Genomic DNA, 19,275 nt, shown 5'->3' with positions numbered 1-19,275 from the left:
CAGCTGCCCCTCCCTCCCACCTCCCCATATATGCTGGCCGCTCCGCGGTGAGGAGAGCGACCTTGGCCCCCAGGTAGGTCGCTCCCCCTCCGCACAGCTCCGCCTGTGTGTCCCTGCCCGAGCTGCCGCTGCAGCGGGAGTTTGAGGCCCTCCGCCACCCGCAGGCTACCACCTGCGCCTCATCCCTGGTGGCCAGTGGTAGGCTGTAAGTTTGTTCATCTTCCGCATTATTGTTTTACTGTATTGCCTGTATTTTCATTGTGGTGTCTGTGACTGTTGTTGTCTGTCTTTCCCCGCTGCCTGAACGTGGTCCTTGCCCATTTTCTTTCCTTCTGTACCCCTTGCTGACCCCGTGTCTCTGCCCGTTTTTTCCTTCTGCACCCCTCGCTGCCCCGTGTCTCTGACCGATTTCTCCTTCTGTTCCCCTTGCTGCCCCCAGGCCTCTCTGCCCGTTTTTGCCTCCTGATTCTTAGCTGCCCCTGTATTTCTGTGCCCTCTTGCCTACTGTGCCACTCGTTTTCATTGATTGATTTTGTGCCCTTTTTGCCTTCTGTGCCACACGTTTTCCACTGATTTCTGTGCCCTTTTGCTCTATTTCTGTGCCCTTTTTGCATTCTGTTCCACTTATTTTCCCTAGTTTTCCCTAGTTTTTTGTGCCCTTTATCCTTCTGTTCCCTCCATCGTCCCTTACCGCCCCCGCCCCTGTGTCCCCTGCGGCCCTTCCCCCCAAACTGCCCACTCGCTGCCCCGCCTCCCAGCTCCCCATATATGCGAGCCGTTGCACGGTTGTGCTGCGGCCGCGCGACAAAGGCGCGCCTATGGCAAGCCCATCTGCGCCCGTCCGCGCCTAGTGTCAGAACCCCTGGCCCCCGCTCCCGCCACGACAACCACCGCCGCTACGACTCCAGCACTCTGCACGCTCTCAACTCCGCAACTCCGGACGAACCTACACCTGCTTCAAGGCAGCCCCGAAACGCACAGATAGTCCTTTCACCTGCCGGAACTGCAGATACACCAGGCTCAGAGCCGACGAACCACCCACCAAGAAAGACCTCAACCATCTGCGATGCATACTACTGTACACCCGATCCACGCGCAAACACGTCGTCGAGATCTGGCACCTGCTCGTCACAACATTCCCGGACGTCGCCTTCCAGACAGAGACCTGGTTGAACGACTCCTCCGCACCCGACATTGCCATAGCCATAGCCATCCCAGACGGCTACAAGATCACCCGCAGAGATTGCCCCAACGGAGTCGGAGGAGGAATCGCCATCGTCCACAAGAACAGCATCAGGGTCGTGACTAGCACCGACAACGCGCTCAGCACCGCCAAACACAGGCACTTCCAGATCCACACAGACCCCAACTCCACCCTCAGAGGCACCCTCGTCTACCGACCCCTTGGACCCCGCCCCCAGTTCAGCGATTACATCGCCGACTTCATCAGCCCGCCCTGACCTCCACCGATTACATCCTCCTCGGAGACCTGAACTTTCACCTTGAGAACAACACCGACGACAACAACTCCTCAACTCTGATCGATAACCTCGCCAACCTCGGGCTAAAGCAACTCGTCACAATCTTCACCTCAAGCCCGCAGGTCTCCGTCAACCACACCACCAAACTCCTCTGGACCGACCACCGTTGCATCCACTTTACCTTCCAGAAACCCACCACACAGCACCGCACCCAACAGATCCCCCGCCGCTGCTGGAGCAAAATCTCCAAAGACCAACTACATGCAAACATCGCTCTCAGCCCACCCACCGAACCCTCCAACACCGACGACGCTGCCCACAGCCTCAGACGCTGGAACGAAGACTGTGCCAACATCCTCGCCCAGCTGAAGAAACCCCCCCACAGAGACACCAGCAGGAGGGCCAGTTGGTTCACCACAGAACTCCTAGCATCCAAGCAAGCCTGCCGGAAACTAGAGAAGAAATGGAACAGTGAACAAACTCCGGAAAACCGCGCAGCACACAAGGACACCATTCGCAACCACCACTACCTCATCAGTGCCGCCAAGAGAACCTTGTTCAAATACCGCCTCGACAACAACGCACACAATAGCAAGGAGGTCTTCAACATTGTGAAGGAACTCTCCAATCCCAGCTCAACACCAACGACATCCCGCCGTCACAAGCCCTGTGCGACTCCCTCGCCACCTTCTTCCACCGCAAGATAGCAGACATCCACAACAGCTTCAACACCCAGACAGACCCAACAGACAGCAACACAACAGGCCCTCCGCACACCATCGACCACGACCCCCTGCTAGCCTGGACCAGAGTGAGCATCGATGACACCATCAAGACCATGAGCACAATCCATTCCGGATCTCCTTCAGATCCCTTCCCGCACCACATCTTCAACAAAGCAAACCGCTCCATCGCACCCCACCTGCGCAACGTCATCAATCTCTCCCTCGAGACCGCTACCTTCCCTGAGAGCTGAAAACACGCCGAGATCAACGCCCTACTGAAAAAACCCAAGGCTGACCCAAGAGACCTCAAGAACGTCCGGCCCATCTCTCTGCTCCCCTTCCCGGCCAAGGTCATCGAGAAAATTGTCAACAGACAGCTAGCCCGATACCTCGAAGAAAACAGAATCCTGGACCCTTCCCAGTCAGGGTTCCGGAGGAACCACAGCACCGAGACCGCCCTCATCGTCACCACCGACGACATCAGGACCCTGCTGGACAACGGTGAGACCGCAGCACTCATCCTTCTAGACCTCTCCGCCGCCTTCGACACGGTTTGCCACCGCACACTACGCGCACGCCTACACATCGCAGGGATCCGAAACAAGGCTCTGGAATGGACCACCTCCTTCCTCTCTGGCAGAACCCAGAGTGTCCGCCTTCCCTATTTCCGGTTTCGAAGCCTCCGAGACCATCTGCGGCGTACCCCAGGGATCCTCCCTCAGTCCGACACTGTTTAACATTTACATGGCCCCGTTCGCACACGTCGCCCGACAGCACGACCTCAACATAATCTCCTACGCCGACGACACTCAACTGATCCTCTCCCTCACCAAGGACCCTATCACCGCCAAAGCCAACCTCCACGGAGGAATGAAGGCAGTCGCCGACTGGATGAAGATCAGCCGTCTGAAGCTGAACTCGGACAAGACAGAGAGCCTCATCCTCGGCTCCAACCCCTCAGCCTGGGATGACTCCTGGTGGCCGACGGCACTGGGAGCAGCCCCGACACCCACCGACCACGCACGCAACCTGGGAATCATCCTCGACTCAACGCTCTCAATGACCAAGCAGGTCAACGCCATCTCCTCCTCCTGCTTCAACACCCTTCGCATGCTCCGCAAGATCTACAGATGGATCCCGGCAGACACAAGAAAGACAGTCACCCAGGCCCCCGTCAGCAGCAGACTCGACTACGGAAACGCCCTCTATGCGGGAACCCCGACCAAGCTCAGCAAAAAACTACAACGCATTCGAAACGCCTCAGCACGACTGATCCTCAACGTACCACGTCACAGCCACATCTCCCCCCACCTGAGGGACCTGCACTGGCTCCCCGTCAGCAAGAGGATATCCTTCAAGCTCTTCATCCACGCACACAAGGCACTCCACAAAACCAGCCCTGCCTATCTCAACAGACGGCTCTCCTTCTACATCCCCAACTGCCAGCTACCCTCCGCCGACCTCTCACTCGCCACCGTCCCGCGCATCTGAAGAACAACCTCTGGCGGGAGATCCTTCCCCCACCTCGCCGCCAAGACATGGAACACCCTCCCACTGAGCCTACGAAAGACCCAAAACCTGCTGACCTTCAGGAGGATGCTGAAGACCTAGCTGTTCGATCAGTAGCGCCCCCCCCCCCAAGCGCCTTGAGACCCTAGCGGGTATGTAGTGCGCTTTACAAATGACTGATTGATTGCCATTCATTCCTAAGGGCCTAGAGGCCCATATGATTAAATGGGAATTGCATGCCCCATTTGCGAGTACTCCATAGGTACTCGCAAATTGCGCGTGCAAGGGTTCCAAAAGGATACCCTGTTGCACCCCTGAAATTCCCCTTTTTCCACATGTTGTGTGTGTAAAATGTGACTTTGAAAAATGCACTTTAGTGCATTTTTCAAATCAATCGCAAATTATCAACTTTAGTTTGATGATAATTTGCGATTCCTAATAGTGAAATCGCAATATTTTTTCGCTTACAGCACTGCATTTCAGGAATCGCAATTTGCGATTCCTTAAATACAATCGCAATTTAAATAATCGCAATTTTAGCGATTCCTTAAGTAGCGATGTTTGCATTTGGGATGAAGCATCCCAAATGCAAAAATACTGGTCGCAAAGGGGTAGATTCTGCAAATCTGCCCGTTTGCGACAGGTTTTTGGTTTGATGCATGGAGCCCTGTGCAACTTATTCCAACCCTCAATTAAAAGACAAGGACCCATCCTAACAATGAATCACAAGATTTACTAGGGGACCAATTCCTAATGTCTTTCCAAACCGAAAACGTTTCATTTTTTTAAAGCAGCACCGGTTACTTTAAGGAACACAGAGTGATCCAGAAAAGGTTTCCCATTTGGGAATGCAAACATAAAAGCGGTGAATGCTGTCCTTCGTAGGCCACATTCTCTATGTTTGTAGTCAATCACAGGTGGTCTTAAATAAAGAACTCCGTTATTAATATTTGTTAGGCTGGATTTTCTACAGCCCCCTGCAACTACAGATTGTATCACATGACCTAATAGTTCATAGGTCGCATTGCAGATCGAGAGTGGGTTGCAAATAGCATGCAGAACAATCTCTGTTATGATGAATGAAATGCGTTGTCATTTCATGAATAAGTTGTTAAGTAACTGGTACAATGAATTGTGTAATGTGATACTCGTTGTTTCTAACAGCATCAAAATAGACAGGAGCATGAAATATAAATCTTGAAATGATTAAAAAGAAAAATGATGCTTCCACCTTTTGATCTCCTTGTACTTTCTGGAGCTCTTTTAGAGTTCTCTCCATTTTCACTTTTTCATCCAAAGCACCTGTAGCCTGTAGAAAAAGAGAACACAGACTATATTGGAGCAGATTGTCCAGTAAAGCAACTCAGCACATAGCATAGTTAGAGCAACACAGACGTACCCTTCCGTAAAATGGTGAATAACAATGTTTCATCATCAAAAACAATCAAATAAATTCACATTGAGGTAAGTCTTTAATTTTGCGGAAGTCCCTGGCATCCCCAAATTTAATCCAGTACAAATATTCATGAGAAGTGCATAAAGAATGGTAGTTGTAAATTCATGTGGATTTTGATAGTATTCAGGATATATCATTCCGAATTGGACTAAGTACTCAGTGACTTGATTCAGAGATGATCCCAATACAAGCGTCAATACAATGAAGGTGCCTTGCTCTCTAACATGTATTTTATTAGAATTATCATCCAGAGTAGTACACAACTACCACACATCTGAAAAACTGTTCAAGGACTCATGGGATGCCAGGAACCTCCAAATGTTTCATTTTCATTCCAAGTAATGTCATCTCTGACATTAGCCGTAAAAGTTAGTACTTTTGAGCTTTTTTCTAGGTTTCACCGTAAATGACTAGGACCCTGTTAGATGCTAGGCTCTTTATGAAATAATTTGTGAAGATACATTCATATGAATTCCTTGGTTGGTGTTTTGAGATGACAATTTAAAAAGTAATACATGAAATGGGATTAAATTGTGCATTAGGTGCTACTTCAGTTTTGAAAGATATACTGCTCAGATATGCCTATTCATTACGTTTAACCGTCAATAAGATCCCATCTGAAGAGGCTTATAATGAATTAGTCACCGGGTTACAAGTCTTTTGATCTCTAGACATGCCATATTGACGACTTTACTTTGCCCAGCATCTAATATGTGCAAAACAATACACATGTTTAGTAGGATCCGCTTAGGTAATGGCTAGTGGTCTATACCTGTTCAAATTCGAACTTACTCCAAACTCACAAGCTATCAAATCTCATGCAGCACATGGCGAATATAGACTTTTATCCCGAATAAGAGATAGTAATAACAAGCATTTACAATGCAATGGTCTCGGCTTTATTAAAGTTAGAGTTATTGCCATTGCAAATGGCATTTTTTTCATTTTTCGTTTTTTTAAAAAACATAAATAAATGGTATTGTCATTTACAATGGCAATAGGTGAGCTTTAGAGAGTAGCAGAGAGTATTAGCGGACACAGAGCCACACACACACACAAACAGAGCTCTCAGCCCAGTAACACCCAAGGAAACAGCGGCACGAAAAACCGGATCACAAGCAGGGAACAGAGGCACAAGCAGGGCACAGAGGCACAAAAAACCGGATCACAAGCAGGGCACAGAGGCACAAAAACCGGATCACAAGCAGGGTACAGAGGCACAAGCAGGGAATAGAGGCACAAAAACCGGATCACAAGCAGGGCACAGAGGCACAAGCAGGGTACAGAGGCACAAGCAGGGAACAGAGGCACAAAAACCGGATCACGAGCAGTGCACAGAGGCACAAGCAGGGTACAGAGGCACAAGCAGGGAACAGAGGCACAAAAACCGGATCACAAGCAGGGTACAGAGGCACAAGCAGGGAACAGAGGCACAAAAACCGGATCACAAGCAGGAAACAGAGGCACAAAAACCGGATCACGAGCAGGGAACAGAGGCACGAGCAGGGAACAGAGGCACGAGCAGGGAACAGAGGCACAAGCAGGGAACATAGGCACGAGCAGCGAACAGAGGCACAAGCAGGGAACAGAGGCACAAGCAGGGCACAAGCAGGGAACAGAGGCACAAGCAGGGAACAGAGGCACAAGCAGGGAACAGAGGCACAAGCAGGGAACAGAAGCACAAGTAGGGAACAGAGGCACAAGCAGGGAACAGAGGCACGAGCAGGGAACAGAGGCACGAAAAACGGGAACAAAGGCAAGAAAAACAGGAACAGAGGCACGAACACCGGGAACAGAGGCACAAACACCGGGAACAGAGGCACGAAAACCGGGAACAGAGGCACACACACACAGAACATATACAATATCGCTGCTCCAAGAGCCGGTAAGGGACCGTACCAAGACCCAGCAGAGGCTAGTGAGGGACTGTGGAGAAAAATGTAGCAGGCCAAAGCGAGACTTGAGTGCGGGGCTCGACTGGGCCAGGGGACGAGCCCTCTGGACCACGCCGATGGCTCATCCGGTGCCCAGGATCACACATGGTGCCTGAGCTACCTTTGCACTCCATGGACCACCTCTGCGGATCTCAGCCTCGCCGGTGCCCGCACCTGGAACGGTTTTGCACCCTTGGGGTGGACAGACCACGGAGCCCTGGTCAGTTGGAGCTGGACGGTTAGCTGGCACCCACGACTCGAAATAAGGCCCACTGACAGACCTGGATCCTGCCCAGCGGCTGTCCTCATTCGGGCCAGGGAGGTTAGAATGAAGGATTAGGACGAGTAATTGGCGCCGTCGCTCAGCTGAAGGGTGGAACTTCGGAGCACCCCTTCCGCCCTGCGAGGGGCATCTCTTCCTGTCAGAGAGGAGCATCTCTTCCTGGTCCGGCCCCTGTACTGGGAAACCGACAGCTTCCATGGTTTTCTTAACTTAGCCAAAGGGGCGCCCGATATGTGAGCCCCGGAGGGGCTTGTATTTGTTTAAGGGAATCTCGGGGGAGGTTAAATACCAAACTCTCACTGGTACAGAAACGGCTACTGCGATTTTTATGAATGCCTGTAGCACGAAGAGGCTTCAGCCCTTTAGAGATATCAGCACTATTCATAGCAATATTATCTGAAGAGGCAGAGAGAAGAGGGGTGAAAACAGACAGCTAGACGCGGAGGGGTCGAGAAGAGAGGCGCGACATGAGAACAGGAGCGCGGACATAGATCGGGGGACGGTGGAAGATACATTTCACAGCGCCAAGGGGCAATGCCGGGAGAGAGCAGTAAAGGGAGAAGGGTGAACAAGAGAGAGAAGTAACGAAGAAAGACAGTGGGGGAGGAAAAAAGAGAAAATAAGAGGGGAATACGAGAGACGGGGTAACGATGAAACAGAGAGCGAGAAATATGAAGAAGGAATGCGAAAGGAGAATATATTAGAGAAGAAGCTGTTGACGACATGAGCATAGACAAAATAGCTTACCTGCCCGAAATTCGCTCCGTACATCCCGGCAACAAAGACACGATTAAACACGAAAACAGCTGTATTAAAAAAAATTTTTAAACGCCCACCACTAGAAAAGGGTTGTGGCTTAAAAACAAGTGTGGATCAACTGTGTCATATGAGCCCCGGAGGGGCTTGTATTTGTTTAAGGGAATCTCGGGGGAGGTTAAATACCAAACTCTCACTGGTACAGAAACGGCTACTGCGATTTTTATGAATGCCTGTAGCACGAAGAGGCTTCAGCCCTTTAGAGATATCAGCACTATTCATAGCAATATTATCTGAAGAGGCAGAGAGAGGAGGGGTGAAAACAGACAGCTAGACGCTGAGGGGCCGAGAAGAGAGGGGAGACATGAGAACAGGAGCGCGGACATAGATCGGGGGAGGGTGGAAGATACATTTCATAGCGCCAAGGGGCAATGCCGGGAGAGAGCAGTAAAGGGAGAAGGGTGAACAAGAGAGAGAAGTAACGAAGAAAGAGGGTGGAGGAGGAAAAAAGAGAAAATAAGAGGGGAATACGAGAGATGGGGGTAACGATGAAACAGAGAGAGAAATATGAAGAAGGAATGCGAAAGAAGAATATATTAGAGAAGAAGCTGTTGACGACATGAGCATAGACAAAATAGATTACCTGCTTTCTCCGAGGCGGAAATGCCTCGGAGAAAGCAGCGTAATTTTCTGATTCGGGGGCGCGGTTTTCCACCCCTCTCCTCCAATGGCTGGCCTCCGTTTAGGAAGCCAGCCAATGGAGAAGAGGGGCGGGTTCAAGCCCCACTCTAGAAAACATTAAATCTCTGACCAAGACTGCGCAAGCGCAGCCTACGGTCCTCGACCTAAAAATGTGGGCAGGTAAAACAAATTACATAACCTCACTTCATTCTTGATTGGAACAAGTGGGGCAATCCATGGGCGGGCACTTCCAACCATTACAGGGAAGAAGGAAAAGGATGGGTTACTTACCTGTAATCCTAGTTCTCTTCCAGGGGTATACTCATTAAAGTCATAAGCACTGAATAATCTCCGCCCATAAGCGGGAACCCGGAACATATTGACAAAATACATATATATATGTGTAAATATATAAAAAGAGTACATAGTACTAAACGAATTATACACATATACATGTATAAACTAATGATATGCAGCCCAATCATTACCTATAGGCTAATAAAGCCATAATTACATACTTTCTGCAGAATGAAAATAAACTATAAAACCAATGCAAGAAAAAGGCATGAGCCTAAAATGCATTCCACAGACAGAAAAACCTTTTATTTTCATCAAAGAACCTGTAATAAAAGGCAATTAGCCTAGGTAGGCTGCATAAAGAAATAACATCCCTGTACAGAAAATCAGACTGACACCTCGTCTTTAAGGCCTGAGAGAGTCTGAACACTTTGCCTTTAAGGCCTCCAGGGGAACCCTGTTCCCATCATGCCCCACAGGTGGCAGTTAGGTCAGTTCTTTTGTACGGTACAGGAAACCTTGCAGGAACCTGCATACAGAAATGCAATAATAACATATTAAAACATAATGCTACTGCTCGCCTGGGGAAGCGGGAGGGTGCTTATGACTTTAATGAGTATACCCCTGGAAGAGAACTAGGATTACAGGTTAGTAACTAATCCTTCTCTTCCAGGGGATACTCATTAATAGTCATAAGCACTGAATAGAGTAGCAAGCTCATAACCACTTCCAAGCGATCGAGCAGAAAATAGAGATAACAACAGTTTGACACACATATCTTAGCTAGTATTAGCAAATAAGTTTCTTAGCGATGCCTGCCCAACCTGAGCATCTGCTTACGTGTCTGAATCAAGACAGTAATGGCGAGTAAAAGTGTGGACTGAACGCCATGTAGCTGCCTTACAGATTTCTGCCATAGAAACATTCCTAAGGAGAGCTGTGGTGGAAGCTTTCCCTCTCGTAGAATGAGCCTTTGGCCTCCGTGACAAAGACCTGTTAGCTAATTGATAAGCCAGGACAATGCAAGAAACAATCCATCTTGATATGGATCTCTTGGAAGCCGCAGAGCCCGTATTAATAGGACCATAGTTAATGAACAAACGGTCTGATTTTCTCAATGTCTTTGTTCCATCCAAATAAAACTTAAGAACCCTCTTAAGATATAAGGAGTGGAGGGATCTTTCTGGAAGATTTGCAGGATTTGGAAAGAAAGTCGGCAAAGTTATAGCCTGATTAGTGTGAAAGTCTGACACGAGCTTGGGTAAAAAAGCAGGATGCGTTCTGAGTACTACTCTATTAGCATGGAACACAGTGAAAGGTTTCTTACAACACAGAGCCTGGATCTCGCTCACTCTACGAGCAGAAGTAATGGCTACGAGGAATGTTACCTTCCAAGTTAAGTGTTGTAAGGAAGCTTTGTGGATAGGCTCAAAAGGAGCCCCCATTAACTTAGTCAATACCACATTAAGCTCCCAAGGGGGGGCGGTGATCTGACTGGCTGATACACCTCTCTTAGGCCTTCCAGAAAATCTTTCACCACCGGCATCCTAAAGAAAGAAGTCTGGTTAGGTGATTTTCTTTAGGCAGTGATCGCTGCAAGATGAACCTTAATAGAGTTAAACTGAAGGCCAGCCCTCGCCAAATGTAACAAATAAGGCAGAATCACCTGCTCTTGACCTTGGATAGGGTCATGACCATTGTTCTCACACCACAGAAAAAATCGTTTCCATTTAAAACCATATGATTTCCTTGTAGAATGTTGTTTCGCTTCTTTCAGGATATGCATACAGTCTGGATTCAACTGTAAGTGTCCATACTGGATGACTTCAGAAGCCTGCTGCTTGGCGTAGGGAGGACAAGTTGGGGTTGAACAATCTCCCTTTCTGCTTGGGCAGAAGATCCGGGCGACATGGCAACCTCCTGTGTAGCACTTCCGACAACTGAAGGAGGTCTGGAAACCACCACTGGCGTGGCCACTCGGGGGCAATCAGATCATCCTGGAATTGGTTCTGTACATCTTGTTGATTACTGTCGGTATCAATGGGATCGGTGGAAAAGCGTACAGTAAGTTCTGACATCAATCTATCAAAAGGGCATTTCCTTGAGACCCGACCTGGGGAAACCTGGATGCGAAAACGGGGCATTTTGCGTTTCCCGCGTCTGCGAACAGGTCGATGTCTGGAGTTCCCATGCTTGAAAAATACTGTTTGCGACTTCCTTGTTGAGAACCCAATCGTGAGCCTCGACAAAGTCCCTGCTGAGAAAATCCGCTTGAGAATTGAGAGACCCAGGCAGATGCACAGCTGTTATCGACAAGTCCCTTGCTAGTAACCAGTTCCATATGGTCTGGGCCTCCATGGAGAGAGTCCTGGACCGGGTACCCCCCTGTTTGTTCAAATAATACATTGTTGTTGTATTGTCTGTTTGAACCAGGATGGACCAAGACTGGAATGATGGAAACAGGGACTTGAGAGCTAGATGAACTGCCCTGAGTTCTAGCAGCTTTATGTGATAGCCCTTCTCGGATTCTGACCATAGCCCTTATACTTGCAGAGGGCCCATATAAGCACCCCAACCCTGGAGAGAGGCGTCTGTGATCAGAGTTTGAGTCGGAGGATCTTGATGAAATGGCACTCCTTGCATTAAGTGTGACCTCTTCATCCTCCATCGAATGGAATCTTTGGCGGACTGATGAAGGAGTATCCGATCCTCCCAGCACCCCGACATCTGCATCCATTGATCCTCTAAACACTGTTGTAGAGGACGCATGTGCAATCTTGCGTTTGGAACTATGAAGATGCACGACGCCATCGACCCCAGGAGAGAGAACACTTCGCGAACTGTCGGGCAAGTGGATTGGAGAAGAAGATGACATTTTGTCCGGATTGATAACCACCTCTCCTCCGAAGGACACACGTTTACTTTTTCTGTGTCCAAGAAGGCTCCCAGATAGTGGATCTTCTGGGTTGGATTCATTATGGATTTCTTGAAGTTGACCTGAAGGCCAAACTTGTGCAGAAGATGAAGACATCTTGTAAGATGATCTTGTGCAGAAGATGAAGACATCTTGTAAGATGATCTTCCAGAAGAGATGGAGACAAACTTTTTAGGAGCCAGTCGTCCAAGTAAGGATAAATGAAAATCCTTTGCTTCCGAAGGAAGGCGGCTACCACCACTATACACTCGGAAAATGTTCGGGGAGCTGACTTTAGTCCGAACGGAAGTACTGCATATTGGTAATGATGAACAGACACTTGAAATCTGAGAAATTCCGATGTCTTTTTGAGATTGGGACATGAAAGTATGCGTCCTTCAGATCGATGGAACACATCCAGTCCCCCTGATGGAGTTGAGGAAATATTTGATGGAGCGCTAACATTCGAAATTTCTCCCTTCGAATGAATCTGTTCAACAATCTCAAATCCAGTATAGGCCTATTCCCTGCAGTGGGACCTTTCTTTCTCACCAGGAAGAAGCGGGAGTACAGCCCTTGATTTCTCTGCGGAAGAGGAACTCTCTCTATGGCTTTTTTGCTTAAAAGAATGTTTACTTCTCTTTGCAGAAGCTTGTGACTTTGATGAATGACTCTTTTTTGACTTATGACAGGTGGAGGTTTTCTGAATTTGAGGAGATATCCATTCTGGACGATGTTGATGACCCACCTGTCTTTTGTCAATCTTCTACACTCGTCTAAATATAAAGCAATGCTTCCTCCTACCGGAGTGGACCACAGCTGTGGAGGAAGTTCCATCTCATTGTTTCTGAGGCTGTTTTGCAACTGAGGACTGTTGTCTGTTTCCTCCTCTGCCTCGCCCAGGCCTGCGCTGTTGAAATTGCGACCTCTTTTGAGACTGCCCTGGTTTTGCGAAGACCAGTTTGACGATTACCCAAGCTGCTGAAACGACCTTTTGTCGTAGGGATGAAAATGACGGTGAAACTCATTCTTTTTCTCTAAACCAACTGCTTTTAGAGTATCAAGCTCAGCCTTCATTTTAGCCATCTCATCATCTGCATGAGACCCGAACAACGTTGACCCATTGAATGGCAAATTAACAATTTTTTCTGGGCATCGGGCTTAAGGCCCGTGAGGCGAAGCCATGCTGACCGTCTGGAACATATGCCATAAGCATATCCGCGAGCTGCTAAATCCACCGAGTCAGCAGCCGCACTAATACTTTGATTGGCAACCAAACCACCTTCTTCCACAATTTCTAAAAAATCCTTCTGATCCTCCTTAGGCAATTTTTCCGCAAATCTCGTTAGAGAATCCCATAGAAGACGGTCGTAGAGATCCAGCAGAGCCACTGCACTCGCCACTCTCAGAACAGAAGAAGAAGTTTTACACATTCTTCCACCTAAGGAGTCCATATTTTTGCTGTCCTTTTCAGGTGGAGCAGACGAATTGGAAGTGGCAGAATGAGCCTTTCTAGCCGCTGCCACTATGAGTGTATCCGGTGGTGAGTCAGTACGTAAAAACAAAGGGTCCTGTTCTGGAGCCTTATATTTCTTTGCAGTTCTAGAAGGCCCAGAGCCCACTGTAGCCGGTGTTAAAAAAGTCTTCATTGCCGGTTCTATCAGTCCTGGGACCAAAGGTAGTAGGGGTCTAGCTGACGACTTATGATGCAATGTTTCAAATATAACGGAAGAAGTAACCGGAGGTACAGACATCGTTATATTAAACTTGCTGGCGCCCGACACAGTACTTCACTAAAAGTTCCTAAGTCATCAACTGGAGATATCCTTGAAGGTGGCGTTGAAGAAATCGTGGGGGAATAGTCTTTGTAAAAAGATCTTGTTGAGGTGGACGTGGTAGGAGATCTCGGTCTTCTCCTCGGAGTAGGAGACCGATGAGGCCTACTACGATCCTTGGAACGTGAACGCCTGTCCACTGGAGATCAAGATCCTCTTGGAGACCTACCAGCCGGTGGTCTTGAGCATTCCAGAGCAAGAGGTCTATTTTCCAATGACGTATGCTCTCCATCCATCTAGGGGATATGCCAACAGGAGGTGACTTGTGTACCGGAGAGCCCTCCGTGGTTACCTGTACAATTTGAATCCCCATCGACGATGATGAAGAACTCCTAATCGACTGTGGAGATCTAGATGCCAGTCTATGTTCTCCGGAATCCAATTGTTTGTCTCTCGATGTCGAAAGCCTCGACGTCGAACCAGAATGAGCCACCATAAAAGATGCCTGATGTGGAGAGGCTCTGACAGATGGAGATCTGTTCGAAGAAGCCCTCAATGCTGGATCCTTCGACGTCGACCCTGGCTGGTCAGTGGACGTCCTCGACGTCGGCTCCAACCTCGACAAAGACCTATTACGGGTCCGAGAGGTTGATCTAGAACGCCTCGGCACCGACCTTGAAGCAGGTAACGGAGACCTATCTTTTCCTCTTCCCAGGTCTCGACTTCGATCTACTCCTAGCCCTCGACGTCTATCTGTGTCTCACCTTCGACGCTGGCTTCACTGCAATCGACACCACATGCCTCGACGTCGAGAAACTTCTTGACGGTGACCTTGATCTCGACGTCGACTTACGTCTTAAAGGAGATGTCTTGGACGTCGATTTACTGCTTTCTACTGGCCTTGACGTCGACAAACCTGACGGCGATCTGGACTTCGACGTCGATCTTACTTTATCACTCGCCCTCGACGTCAACGGTGTCTCGCGATGCCTTTTCTTACTCCTATCATCAGAAGACGTAGATCTTCGACGTCTTGCAGGAGAGGAGGGTCTTCCAGACGACATTTCACTCCTTGCACCCTTCTCATGGTGCTTCTCCCTCTCCATAAGCCCCAAAAGACGAATTTTCTCTCTCTCCTTAAGAGTCCTTCTGGAAAGTTTGAGGCAGTGATAACATTTTTCTATGTCATGTGTGGAAGGTAGACAAACCACACAAACAGAATGAGGATCTGTTTTGGACATCTTCTTCCCACAGGAAGGACACTTGTAGAATAAAGGTGGCATAACTGACTAAAAATTCTCTATGAATTAGTCAGAAAAGACTGAAAAATACCACCAGTAGACAATACTGTCGAATAAGACAGAAAAAAAACAAATTCTAACTGAAAAACAATCAAATTCAGTAGAGCTCAAGTTCCAGGTTCCTCACAGAACAAGCCGGAAAAAAAAACTGACCTAACTGCCACCTGTGGGGCATGATGGGGGCAGGGTTTCCCTGGAGACCTTAAAGGCAAAGTGTACAGATTCTCTGAGGCCTTAAAGGCGAGGTGTCAGTCTAATTTTCTGTACAGGGATATTATTTCTTTATGCAGCCTACCTAGGCTAATTGCCTTTTATTACAGGTTCTTTGATGAAAATAAAAGGTTTTTCTGACTGTGGAATGCATCTTAGGCTCATGCCTTTTTCTTGCATTGGTTTTATAGTTTATTTTCATTCTGCAGAAAGTATGTAATTATGGCTTTATTAGCCTATAGGTAATGATTGGGCTGCATATTATTAGTTTATACATGTATATGTGTATAATTTGTTTAGTACTATGTACTCTTTTTATATATATTTACAGATATATATGTATTTGTCTATATGTTCCGGGCTTATGACTATTAATGAGTATCCCCTGGAAGAGAAATGTAGTAGACTCCTTAGGGGGGGGGGTAATGGTTTCTAATACTCGATATCTGGCTTTTCAGAGATAAGAAAATAAGTTACCTACCTGTAACTGCAGTTATCCAGTATTGGTATCTTTCATAGATTCACATGCCTAAATCATTCCCAGTTGTTGAGTGGGAGTCCTACAGTACTATAAACAAGCAGTAATATACATACTATCAAAGGTTACAAAGGCCCTAGGCCATACATTTATTAGCCTATTTAGGTTTTTGTTTTTTTAAAGGACCAAACTTGTACTTGTAACTACAGCTACTATCACCCTCTATAACACTCCCAAGAGAGGCTGAGTCCAGATTTTCAAGCACAAGTGGGAGCAAAATCCCAAGCATAAAGAGAGCCTCTCCGGGGAGGAGGGGGAGTCGCATGTGAATCTAAGAAAGATACAAATACTGGATAACTGCAGTTACAGGTAAGTAACTTATTTTCTTATCCAGTAATGGGGTATCTTACATAGATTCACATGTTTATATCAGAATAGCAAGTAGTATCCAAATAATTAACAATATCCTTATTGGATGTGGGTAACAATAAAATATACTTCTTATCAATGCATTGTAAAAGTGTAAAGATCAAGATACTTCTATCTACCTATGTAAACATGTAAACAGTCCTAAAGCACGAGAGGACAAACATTCAAAAACAGCTTGCTGCGTTGACTCAAGCAATAGATGTGCGTGAACGCGTGGGTGTTTTTCCACGTGGCAGCACAGCATATTTTCTCCAATGGAATGCCTGCGAACAGAGCAGCCTAAGAAGACCCTTCTCTCAACGAATGGGCTTCAGCTCTCTTTGTTAGGGGTTTACCAGCCTTTGTATGGCAAATGAATATGCTACTTACCAGTATGCATCTGTTCTTGGCATGTAGGGCTGCTAACATTCATATCTTAGCATTAGATCGCCGCCTAGTGTTGGGTCCGGATGATCGCACATTGTTGTCCTGGAAGAGTCTTCGAAGTATCCTGAGATAGGTGGCTCCTCCCCTGGACTACAGTGCGCATGGGCATCGGCTCCATCCCCAGATTGTTTTTCGCCATTGTGGCAGAAGATGGAGTGAAAAGTGTAAAGGATGTCCATGCTAATGATTGAATACAATAGTATATCTGCAGCTGCGACAGGCACCGGGGAGGAGGGTGGGCGATATGAATGTTAGCAGCCCTACATGCCAAGAACAGATGCATACTGGTAAGTAGCATATTCAGTTCGAGGCATGTGGGCTGCTAAATTCATATCTTAGCATAGAATACATAGCAGTCCCTCCATCAGCGGCGGTTGCCCGTGCCAGCTGCAGAAACCTGAAAAAGTGTCTTGAGAACAGCCTGTCCTACAGCAGCTTGCTGCTTGGAATGCACATCAACACAGTAGTGTTTTGTAAAGGTATGTGGTGTAACCCACGTGGCTGCTCTGCAAATGTCCTCTAAAGGAATGTTCCCTAGGAAAGCCATGGATGCCCCCAATTTGCGTGTGGAGTGCGCCCTTGGGGGTATTGTTAAAGTGCGCTTGGCCTTTTGATAACAGATTTGAATGCACTTAACAATCCATCTGGCTATTCCTGCTTTGGAAATTGGGTTGCCTTTGTGTTGTGGTGAGAAGGCAACAAAAAGTTGTTTTGTTTTCCTAAAGTGTTGTGTCCTGTCTATGTAGTACATCAACGCCCTCCGTACGTCTAACGTATGGAGCATTCTTTCCGCCACCGTTTGTGGGTTTTGGAAGAATGCCGGCAAGTCGATAGTTTGGTTGAGATGAAACTGTGACACCACCTTCGGAAGGAATTTGGGGTTAGTACGTAGCACTACCCTATTTGGATGAATCTGAATGAATGGCTCTTGGATTGTGAGCGCTTGTAGCTCACTAACACGCCTCAGTGACGTAATAGCAATTAGGAAAGCTACTTTCCATGTTAGGAATTGTAGTTCACACGAGTGCAGTGGCTCAAATGGTGGTCCCATCAGTCTGGTGAGGACCACATTGAGGTTCCACACCGGAGCTGGCGGTGTTCTTGGGGGAATGACTCGTTTCAGACCTTCAAGGAAAGCTTTAATGGCAGGCACCCTGAAGACAGAGAGATGCTGCCTATTTTGAAGGTAAGCCGCGATGGCGGATAGATGTATCCGAATAGAAGTGAACGCTAGCTTGCACTTGTAAAGATGTAACAGATAGCAAATGATGTTAGGGATAGATGCATCTAGCGGGTTGATGTCATTGGCTGTACAGTAAATGACAAAACGCTTCCATTTTGCAGCATAGCATGCTCTGGTTGTTGGCTTCCTTGCCTCCTTGATGATGTTCATGCATTCAGGAGGTAGGTTGAGGTATCCAAACTCTAAGACTTCAGGAGCCAGATCGCTAGGTTGAGCTGTTGCGGATCTGGATGCTGAATTTCTCCATGGTTCTGCGTCAAAAGCCTGGGCGTGAGGCGCAGTCTTTGATGCGGTACCACTGAGAGTTCGAGGAACGTGGTGTACCAGGCCTGGCGCGCCCACGTTGGAGCAACTAGGATAAGTGTCATCGAGTGTTGCCTTAGTTTTCTCGCCACCAGTGGTATCAGAGGTGTTGGCGGAAAAGCATACGCAAATTTGCCTGACCAGTTCATCCATATCGCATTGCCCTGCGATTGCGGGTGTGGGAACCTGGCGGCGAAGCTTTGGCATTTTGCGTTCTCCCTTGTGGCGAACAGGTCTATTTCTGGATGACCCCACCTTTGGAAGTACGGCTGGAGTACTGATGGATGTATCTCCCACTCGTGCATTTGATGGCTGTATCTGCTGAGCAGATCCGCCATCTGATTGTCCTTCCCTGGGAGGTGTTCTGCCATGAGGAAGACGTTCCTCTGAATGGCCCACTTCCACATGCTCTGAGCCAGATGAGACAGCTGCGGTGAGTGGGTGCCCCCCTGCTTTTGGATGTAGTACATCGCGGTCATGTTGTCCGTCCGGACTAACACTACTTTGTTGCACAGATGTACAATGAAGGACTTGAGCGCCATGAAGATCGCCATCAGTTCTAGATAGTTGATGTGCATCTTCTGTTGCTACGTCGTCCATAGTCCCTGCACTGTGTAAGTGAGCAGATGAGCTCCCCATCCCTGGAGAGATGCGTCCGTTGTCAGGATAATCTGTGGCACTGGCTCCTGGAACAGTCGGCCCTTGCAAAGGTTGTGTGGAGTCCACCAATGCAGAGAGTCGTATGCCCGACTGGTAACCAACACTAGGTCTGTTAATTGTCCCTGAGCCTGTGTCCACTGATTTGCTAAGCACTCCTGGAGCGGGCGCATATGCAACCGTGCGTGAGGGACTATGAAGATGCAGGAGGCCATCATGCCAATCAACTGCATGAACACTCTCGCTGGAAGTGAGTGTTTTGGTCTGAACTTTTGGATTAGAGACTGCATGCTGTCTATCCTGACTTGGTTTGGTTGAGCTTTGGCCGTCAGGGTATTGATTGTCGCACCTAGAAACTGCCGGACATGTGCCGGCTGAAGATGCGACTTTGGGTAGTTCAACGAGAAACCCAGGTCG

The 19,275-nt window shown here is 48.0% G+C and overlaps 1 protein-coding gene across 1 annotated transcript in view; it reads right to left on the bottom strand.

Moving 5' to 3' along the window:
- LOC147661045 (leucine zipper transcription factor-like protein 1) overlaps positions 1-19,275 on the bottom strand; it is a 393,806-nt gene that overhangs the window by 167,102 nt on the left and 207,429 nt on the right. Inside the window, exon 7 of the mRNA XM_086951370.1 lies at positions 4,947-5,024. Coding sequence (XP_086807496.1) covers positions 4,947-5,024 — 78 coding nt within the window. The remainder of the gene's footprint in view (positions 1-4,946; positions 5,025-19,275) is intronic.

Source organism: Lissotriton vulgaris, unplaced genomic scaffold (genome assembly GCF_964263255.1).
Source record: "Lissotriton vulgaris unplaced genomic scaffold, aLisVul1.2 SCAFFOLD_803, whole genome shotgun sequence".
In the NCBI taxonomy this organism is placed as follows: Eukaryota; Metazoa; Chordata; class Amphibia; order Caudata; family Salamandridae; genus Lissotriton; species Lissotriton vulgaris.
The sequence above is the reverse complement of the archived record's forward strand: the minus strand, read 5'-3'. Positions and strand labels throughout refer to the sequence as shown.